A 10,406-nucleotide genomic window follows, 5' to 3' on the forward strand; every position below is an offset into this window, starting at 1 on the left:
GTAGTAATACCAGGGGCAAGCCGGCAAGCACAAAAGATAAGCGTGAAGTGCAAATCATTCCGCGTTTCATCGAAAGATATGTATGGTGGAGACTTAATTCTGTCCCTTCTCTCCCCATTCATAAGGAAACAGTAGGAAGAGATGGTTAATTTGACGGAGGTGAGAACGCATAGGGAGAAGAAATATCCTTTCTGGTGTATAATTTTTCACAAATATCAACCTTCCATACTCTAGTAATGTCGGACAGAGAAAAAGTGAAAGACATAAAAATACAGAACTAGACGAAGTACTCTATTACATTTATGTCATTTCCGCTACGTTATCATTAAGATATAATCAAAATCCAATTAAAATAACCAACTGATACACTCACTAAATATATTAATAGTTCACCTCTGTAACGATTTACCTCCCCTCATCTGTACCTGACGCTGGGAACAAAGCGCTCGATCTATTGGAGAACAACAATAACGTAGCCGCATCTTACACACGTGTGGTCTTTATAACAGACGAGTTCGAGTGTGACCACTAAATAAAACACATATAAGAAGCCTTGAAAACTAAGGACATTAGAATATACGTTTTAGTGAAGAAGAAGATTTCTGAGGATTGTTAACTAGGTTATGTTTGTGTGATTCGTAAAACTGCGGCGCCCTTTTACTTTCAGCGCCCAGGGCGGTTGATCAACCCCTATCTTCGGCTCTATATACGCTCTTACACGTTTAGCCTAAACATCTCCTTTCTCTTTTCCCTTTCTATTCTCCTACTCTGAGTTCCTTTTTGTTTAAAGTCGACAACTTTAGATATGGTAGTCGTAATTTCATACTATACGACAGGGGTGGCAAACCACTGGCCCGCGACACATTATTTTGGGCACGTCCATTATCATAAAAACACTACGAAAAAAATATGAACTAGGTGTACCGTGGAATTGATGTATTAATCGCAGTCAAAATTATTCCATTGTTTGTATAGACTGCACTAAACATTTCTTTAAAAAAAATGACACTGATTCAATGATAAATGTTTGGCACCCCTGCTGTTGGATCTTTTTTAAGTGATCTTAAGCTCATGAAGCTTGACAAAATATTACCGTTCCGATACGTTCTATCGAAATTTGTTTGAACATCGCGCTCCCTCAGGAGTAGTTAGTGAAAATGGGATGCTATATTTTGTATAATAGGTGTGCTCCGTAGGTCTGCGAAGTGTTCGTTGATGTTATTCAAAACGCGCCACGTGCTCTTAATGAACGCACGGTATATTGACGACCGAAGCTAAACTGCTTCAGTTTAACGGCTAACTGCAGCTTTCCTTTGCAGTTACGCTTTAACTTTAATATTTACTATATTATTTATATACGTGGACGTGTAACATATGGTTTATATTTTTAAGGTTATTTGGGCTGCCCAACTTCTATCTATACTATTATAATAAAGCGTAAACACACACTTATTTGTTGCCTAAGATGTCAGAATCACAGCATATTTTCGAATAACTCTTTTTTTAATAAAAAGCCCTACACTTACGTCACGCTTGAGGCTATATATTTTCACGCCGTTAAACTTAGGGGTAAATATTTTGGATCAAAACCCTAATGTGGGAAAGAGACCATAAGTTGCTGCCAACATCACGGAAGGAAGATTGACGAGGTTTGTCATGTCATGTCATTTTGACATTTGCATTTGATAATTTGGCAAATGTGAACAATAAAATGAAATTTTTACAATTTTATGCGGATGAAGTCGCATGAGAACTGCTAGTTTGATATAATTTGTTGTTTAAGTAAAGAGTAATATAGAGTTAAGAACATCTAAGAGTGAATTATCATTCACGAGTAAATGGAAAAAATGTATCTTTGCACAAAAATTACGCATTGTATTGTACCGATTTAAAAAAATTCTTTTGTCATTAGAAAGCTATATTATCAATAATTAAATTGGCTTTATTTATTGCTTGATTTTTTATTTCCGTGCGGACAAATACGCGTGCAAAAACCACCAATAATATTCTTACCTGCATACAATCAATACAACGTGAGAATATAATATGCTATAAACATGTTCTCGTAATGTAAGAGAATGAGGTTATGTTTATATATCGAAATAATAATCAATTAATAATGTACTTCTCTGAGTGTAACACTGACATCCTAATGCACAATACGTGAACACGTAATTAGTAACAGCGCGATATTTCCTTCAGTTCAGTTGTATCAAATGATTTGAAACTTTATTCTAATAGAATAAGGTATGTTATGGTTCATTTTGTTATCCACATTGATATTCAGCGTGTGGTTTTCGTTGGTATAATTGAAGTAATTCACTAGATTTCACCTAACGCTTCCTCTTATTCTCTACACTGAGATAGACATGAGGAAATTTAAATTAACATTATAAATGTATTGTTTATTTGAAATCGATAATATTACTTCTTACTTATATTATAAATACGAAAGTTTAGATGGATGGATGAATGTTTATTAGAGTTTGTAGCCTACACGACTGAACGGATTTAGATGAAATTTGGTATAGATGTAGAGGATAGTCTGGAAAAATACATAGACAACTGATTTTTTATTTTGTTTTTAATTCCACGCGGTCGGAGTCGCGGGCAAAAGCTAGTGTTAAATAAAATCAATCATAACAAACAACTATGTGTTTTATAATTTCTTCTTCTAACTGTGCCACAACACACTACTAGACATATGTAGGTATATGCTGAAGCTGTAACAGTCGATTACCCTTTAAATGGATAGACTTTAGTTGCTTTCCGTCTCTCGATATATCCCAATGCTAATTCTCCGAAAAATACTAAGGTACTAAGTACATACATAAGACCAATAAATGCAAAAGCACCTAACAGATGTTGAATACTTAACGGAAGTATTGTTCCCACGCTTTCTACACTCGGCCGATGAATAAATAATTCCCTGTTCCATTTTTCTATGAGTCCGTTCTCTGTGACGCTTCGTATAATACTATTAAACCGATCGAGTATCGGAAACCATTTCCTCGCTAAAAGTACCACACTATATTTATATAGATTATCACTTTCTGGAAAACAATAAATGTAACTTGTTCCTTTACCTAAATTTTGATCCTGGTACTCAGCTTGTCTTCTAGAAGCTACTACTGCGAAGTCCCGGTCGAGTGCAGCACGTCGCACACCCTCAGAGTATGTTTTGACCTCATAATTATTAAATAAATAGGGCGAGTTCGAATTATTCAACTCGAAATAGGAACGATAAATCTCTCTGCCGCCAAACGATATACCAGATCGTATCAATTCAGATTCCGCGCTTATCTGCTTCTCGAAACGTGGATGCATTAAGAAACTGCGCAGTAGAGACTCGTAGGAGATCGCCATATTCATACTAAAAAATACCCAACTGAATACTAAAATACGGAACATTGTGCTTTTCGGTTTAAACGATACAGTCCAGCCCAAAAGCATATTAAATGTAACCAAAATTGATCGAACAATAGATACGGGCTTTAAATTTTCATTGCGATAGAAAATATGAAATAATGAACCCATTATAATCAAGCCCAAAAACATAGCGACCCACGTCGGCCATTGGAAAATTATCAACAGATTGTCCCATGTTGCAGCTTTCTGTGCTCTCGGCACACACCATGTCATTTCATCCTGTGTGTAGCTTGTTGTGGGATGGAACCATTTACGTAACCTTCGGGTCACTTCTATATTACCTATCATTAGATCTATCGATTCATTTCTTAACAAAGCATACGCCCCTGTCGCTGTACCGTTTTTGTTTATTGTGCCCCAATTTTCTTCTTGCTCCGACATAAACATGTAAAGACTCATATTGGTGAACTCTGCTATTATTTTTACTAAGTTGACTTCTCCGCCTTTATCAAATTCATAAATATCAGCATACTGAGAAATCTTTCTTGTCGGACTCATAACGTAGGGTTCCGCTACGATAGCGTGAACAATCAAAGGACAACCTTTCATATCTATGGGAATTATATTTCTCAATTGCTCGATTTCCTCAAAATTCACATCCCTACATCTATCAAGTATATACACAGAATCGCATTTACCTCCGCAATTTGTATCTGTGTAAGGTTTCCAAGAATAAGAAATAACTTCATCTTCTGTATCATTATGTAATAATACAATGCTCTTGAGTAGTTTATAACTTCGAAGTTCATTAATAAAATCTATCGCGACATCGCTGTCTTCTCCAGTCCGGAGCTGATAGTATACTAAGGCTTTAGCGAGTGGATTCCAGGAAGGTAACTGATGTACTTGTAATATATTCCTCGTCAATTCCGATTTGTCTTCTAAAATTAACATATAATTCTTCGCTTTCTCTGGGAAATGCGTTGCGTTAGCATGCGGGAAGATAGAATCTTTTACCATTACTGAATATTTCATCCCAGCATTGATGGTCTGCAACAATAAACTCTGTGTCGTAGATGCATAAGAGTTGATATTGATTATAACGATACTGCCGCTTAAAGCTTTTTTCTCCACGAAATATTTTGCAGACAATTTTAAAACGCATTCAGCGCTTTTTGCTGTTTGACTAAAATTCTCGCTGGTCATTAGTAGTGAATTTTCAGCGAACGTCATAAGAACAAAAGTGTAGAGAAATAAGTAACGAAGCGAATTTCCGTCACACGTCATTATAAGCTCCGACTTGTGGAGGCGCCTCGTGAATGAGATTCCACATTACTTTTTACCTTCCTTTATAAGCGGTTTCACGTCGGGGTTAATCACATTTTCTTTCCGTATTTCATTTTTACCGTATTAAAAATATGTTTTTGGGATTACGTTTTGATATTACACGGTAGCATTGTAACTTACTGAAGTAATATCACATATCTCACTGCTATTTCGTATTTATTTACTGTAATATTTGTAATAAAGAATAATGTAAATGATTGTTAAACAAAAAAATACAGTAATTTCGGAATCAATGTGATTTAGACTTTAACTTCCGTGTAACAACTTACTACATTAAATTCATGTTGCAAAGACGAATTTATTTGTTACATTTCTATAAGTAATATATCCTCAAAAAATAAACTGTTAATCATATTATACTAATATTATAAATGCGAAAGTTTAGATGGATGGATGGATGTTTGTTTGATTTGTAGCCTAAACGGGCGGAAGGGATATCGATGAAATTTGGCACAGATGTAGAGGATAGTCTGGAAAAACACATAGGCTACTCGCATTTGATTTTTTTTATTCCGCGCGGACAGAGTCGCAGGCGAAAGCTAGTAGATAATATTTGTTTTCATAAAATGTTTCAAACTTCTGACACAGTAATTTTAAATCATTGTTTTGACATTTTAAAAGTAAATACAACAGCAATCAATCATAAATCGTATCAAGAATATGAACTTTAACAAATCGTCTTGAACCATAATTACCGTGATTATAGAAAATGATGGATTTCTTTTTAAAAATGTAACTTTAATATTGAAATTTAAAAAAAAATATGTCGCATTTTCATTCAAATGTTCTTTGTTCAACATTCTTTAATCAACAAACAATTGTTCAGTGTACTTTAAAATTTTATTTTTTTTTTAAGTATTTAAGTAAGTTTTTTAAGTTTTTAAGTATTTAAGTGATACGTTGCTTTTTACTCACAAGTATCAAGAAAATGTATAGACATGCTAAGAGGAAATATTTTCAATAGATAAGATGAGTTTAATCACCAGTTTTAGAAAAAAAGCCCAGTCAATGGATTCAGAATTAAAATACTAAAACTTCATCAGAAATATCGTTCCGTAATATTGGGTTCAAAGAATTAAAAAGCCGTATCAGATTTTAAACAGATGATCAAAGACATTTAATATATATAAACTAGGCGTAGTAAATAAAAAAAAATCACTGGTACTTTCTCTGAAAGGTAACAAAGTAAAGTTTAGCGCCATCTAGCGTCTTCGTATTGACATGTAATGAAACATTTTAATAAAGCTCCATCTTTTGTTATAAAATTAAACTATATGTCGAAAAATGTCATGAACATTTAAATATTATATAGTGACATCTATTGGCAGTTGATTTAAATATGAATTATATTGTCATGGGAAATGGTAGATAATGTCTAAAATCTCCCCTTTATTATCTGCTTCAAATTCTTAAATTTTTTTTACTTATGATAGTTTCGAGGTTGTAATAAAACCAATATTCAATTTACACAATAATACTTTATTCAAAAAACTGCTTTACACATAAACAAAACTCGGTAAGAATGGCGTCGACTGTACAATTTGAGATGACACTGTGGAAACAAAAACAATAATTAAATGCGTACATTTTCTACATATTACAGGATGTTCGAAAACAAAATATAACAAGTGTGTTTTCAATTGAAAAAACTGAACGGGGTTTATTGTGCTGGCATTTTATAACTGAACTATGTATAAAATTATTTAAATAATTGCAAATATGTAGAAAATATACGATATTATCAGACAGACTGTTCCGGTATAAATAATTACACATTAAACATTAATATTTAACACTAAAATTGACAGACAAACAAACTGTTGACTAACATTTTGTGCCGTAAAACGAGTGTGTCTACACCGTACGTTACCGCTTACATTTAGGATAATTATTAACTATATAATACAATAAATGCAACCTTCGAATACCTAGAACCTGTGCTTTATAACAATCTATATAAATATGACATTTCCATCTTAATTTAAAGCTAGGAGAAGATTTTATTCGGAAAGAGGAAAACGGGACGGTGGATGTAGTATCTAATAGTACAAATATAAGCATTTCAAGGTTTACGAATTAAAGGGAAAACAGCATGCATTTCAATTTTAGAGGCTTTAGAATTATTTTCAACATCACAAATCTATTATTGTAATGAAGCGGGCCAAAGATAGTACCTTGAGGCATTCCGTCAGAAATGCGTCAAAATACATCAAGGTAACTTGCAACTATACTGGTTGCTTTATTAGTAGTATGACGAATCTTGATATTATCCTAAAATTAGTTATACATTCTGTTTTTTTTTTTTGGTTTCTACTATTAATGAATTATTTACAATTACTATACGAACTATGCGGATATATTTTTATAGTTAACCGCACAGGGTTTCATTTGATTAGGCCTCTAGACAAATAGGAGAAATTTGAAAAGCCAAAGGGAAAACTGTTGAGCAATGGTTGAAGATGGGAGATGACTTTCCTTTCCATACCTACAAGCTCATTTGCCGGGAACGCGTCCTACACAAACCTGCCTATACCAAGCGTACTTAATCGAGTATCCCTAACTCGCCTAATCCTCACGCCAGCTATTCCGTAAAAATATTTTGTATAAGATCTATTTTATATAGGAAAGAGAATTTTAAATCGTAAACTTACTAGTCTTTAATTGAACGATATGCTTCATTTTCAGTGCGGGCAGCTTTATCTGTTATAATACTGTTTTACTCAATAAATCGAGGTTGCCAGTAGTAAAAATATAACAAATATTAATAATTATTATTAAATTAAAGCACTGATAAAAGTAGAATAGCTTGATGACATCCATTCAACAATTTCATAAGGTATATTCCAAATTGATGTTATGCTCGGTTCACACTTGACCAGTACAGTTGGACATTGCGACGGCCAGTAATTACTGTCGCCAGTTATCGTTCACACTGTCTCAATTCACAGTCCAGTGTTTAAGCACTACTGGCCTACTGTATTAACCAAGTGTATACCATGCCTTAGAGCACGTACATTGCACAGATAACCGCTAAAGCAATCGCGTTTGTAGGTAATGTGTTTCGCGGATGCCGTCAATAGATGGCGCGATTTTAACACAAACGCCTTGTCATTAGTTAGTGTGCATGAGGTCTTAAGTATTACGTCATAATGGTTAAATCGAGTCACATACATAACTGATATATTTGTTAATATATACATTTCTAAACACTCGCTTATCAGTCGGTTTACATTGACTATATTTCTCTAATTAAAGGGCCTGTCTCACCAAATTGTAAATTGTCTGGTAACAATCCAACTTGTAAAATATGATGGAATTATCGGATTTTGTTACCCTATCTGTCATTATTAAGCTATCTGGGTCTCTATCAGCCAGTGGGACAGGCCTTTAGACTCTTGCATCAGCATTCAACTTACACGGATCGATTTCTAACCTAATGATTTGTGACGAATGCAAGCCGAGTATTAAATATTATAAGATCGGATAAGTCATTAGTAACAGTTTTAAAATTGAATAACTGTGAAAATGTATTCATTAAATTCATAGTTGTATAAGTTTCTGATTACTTTAGAACCTCGATAACTTAAACCTGTATAACTTCAAAAAAAATATGTTCCCTTCCCATCAGAGTCCAAAATCTCTACAACATAGACCCTTGATAACTTAAAACCTCTATAACTTAAAATATCTTGTGTTTCCCTTAAACTTTAACTTATCGAGGTTCTACTGTACTTAGATTTTAAAGAACACGCAGTAAGTAAGAGTAATTAATATTGTAACTGATATTAAATCCATTCATTGTCCACAGTTAAGTACTAACATTTAATTAAGCAAATACGCTATCAGACAAGCATTCATGTTGATATGTCCCAAATTTATTAACAAGACCAATCGGTCTTACATTTCTTCCCCTAGTCCCAAACATAATAAAATTAATTTATACAATAAATATAAACAAATTTAAATAAAACAATTCTACAATTCAAATAGAGATCAATTAACAGAGATCAATTTTATTTAACTTAAAATAACTTAATGCTTACTTAGATAATAAAAATGCATAGGAAACCGATTTACATTAAGTGTCCTAAAGCCGTCACGAGATGTCAAACAGAAAATCGTGATTTGTCCACTTTATAAAGCCACGGGAAAAGTGATCTTAATGTTGTGTGTTAAGGTCCATTTTAGACGTACCACTCCTTGATGCCGTCCCTCTTGACGGGGTGTGCGGCGGGCGCGGGGGCGTGCGCGGGCGCGGCGCTGCGGGCCAGCGGCAGCGGCTGCAGGTTGCGCGCCGCGCCGCCGTTTGACGCGCTTTGGTAGCTCGAGTGAGCTTGCTGCTGGGATAAGTAAATCTATACTATTATAATAAAGCGTAAACGCACACTTCTTTGTTGCCTAACATGTCAGCAATTACACCATACTTTTTAATAGTTATTTTTTTAATAAAAAGCCCTACACTTGCGTCACACTTTAGGCTATATATTTTAAGGCCATTAAACTTAGGTGATAAATATTTTGGATAAAAACTCTAATGTGGGAAAGAGACCATAAGTTGCTGCCAACATCAAGGTTGTCATCATGTCATTTCATTTTTACATTTGAAATTGATAATTTGACAAATATAAACAATGAAATTCATTTTTCATAATTACATGCGGATGAAGCCGCACGGGAACAGCTAGTACTATTATAAATGCGAATACATGTTCGTGTTCATTGTGTTGTCATACCCATTAGGGGGAGACTTGTCAGAAGTAAATAGACAATATAACTTGTAGGGAGTCAAGGAGGTGCATGCGGTCAGACTGTGCGCCCTCCCGCGATTCGGCGTATGACCTGAGGGTCGGTGGGGCCATGGGTGATAGTGGATAGGTATTATAAATGCGAAAGTTTGGTTGGATACTACACACTACTACAAACTAACAAACATCCATGTTTGTTAGAGTAAAAGTAGTCTAAATGAATAAGTGAATCTCGATGAAATTTGTCATAGATGCATTGTCTGGAAGAACAAATAAGCTTTCTTTTGTTTTTTTATCTAATTACGGACAGAGTCGCGGAAAAAAGCTAGTATATAATAAATACGAAAGTTTAAATGGATGGATCTTTGTCAGAGTTCGTAGTCAACTGCTAAACGGATCTCAATGAAATTTATGTTCCTCTATATAGTCGTGTAAAGCACAGGCTACCCACTTTTTTATTCCACGGGAACGGAATCGCAGGTAAAAGCTAGTCAGACTATAAAAATACTAATAATACAGAGACGTTAGTATGAATGACGAATAAGATTTCTACGGGCTTGCGACTTAAAATTTGGTGAGCTAATTTACTTTCCCATCAACACATCAAAAGCACTCTATATTTTTTTTTTGCAAATATCTTTAAAATCGTGTTTCCTCACCTGATTGCCGAGCAAGGCTGCGCTGGCACCTTGCTGATAATTCTTATCCTCAGTCACTTTGTACGAGTTATCGATCTTGAACACATAGTATTTAAGCACGATGATCACAATCAATATTATTGCGATCAGCACTGACGCGACTATCCCTGTAAGTTACAGTAACGTTACTTAACTGGACATTAAAGCATTTTTTTTATAACATAAGTTGGCAAACGAGCAAGCGGTCACCTAAATCCACCAAATTGGCGAAGCGACCGCTGCCCATAGACATCCGCAATTGCAGATG

General features: G+C 34.5%; 2 protein-coding genes across 2 annotated transcripts in view; both read right to left on the reverse strand.

The window, feature by feature from the left end:
* Positions 1-2,736: 2,736 nt before the first annotated feature.
* LOC106110410 lies at positions 2,737-4,602 on the reverse strand. The gene has a single exon (XM_013292235.1). It carries the CDS (start codon positions 4,600-4,602, stop codon positions 2,737-2,739), a length of 1,866 nt encoding a protein of 621 aa, XP_013147689.1.
* Positions 4,603-8,422: 3,820 nt separating this feature from the next.
* LOC106110411 (neurexin-1) overlaps positions 8,423-10,406 on the reverse strand; it is a 94,721-nt gene continuing 92,737 nt past the window's right edge. The window contains exons 21-22 of the mRNA XM_013292236.1: positions 10,121-10,266; positions 8,423-9,056 (exon numbers count right to left, since the gene is read on the reverse strand). Coding sequence (XP_013147690.1) covers positions 8,901-9,056; positions 10,121-10,266 — 302 coding nt within the window. The 3' untranslated portion in view covers positions 8,423-8,900. The remainder of the gene's footprint in view (positions 9,057-10,120; positions 10,267-10,406) is intronic.

Source organism: Papilio polytes, unplaced genomic scaffold, assembly GCF_000836215.1.
Source record: "Papilio polytes unplaced genomic scaffold, Ppol_1.0 DF820622.1, whole genome shotgun sequence".
In the NCBI taxonomy this organism is placed as follows: Eukaryota; Metazoa; Arthropoda; class Insecta; order Lepidoptera; family Papilionidae; genus Papilio; species Papilio polytes.

Excerpts from the sequence above, each read along its gene's own strand:
- LOC106110410 (XM_013292235.1), bottom strand. The coding sequence starts at position 4,602 with ATGACGTTCGCTGAAAATTCACTACTAATGACCAGCGAGAATTTTAGT.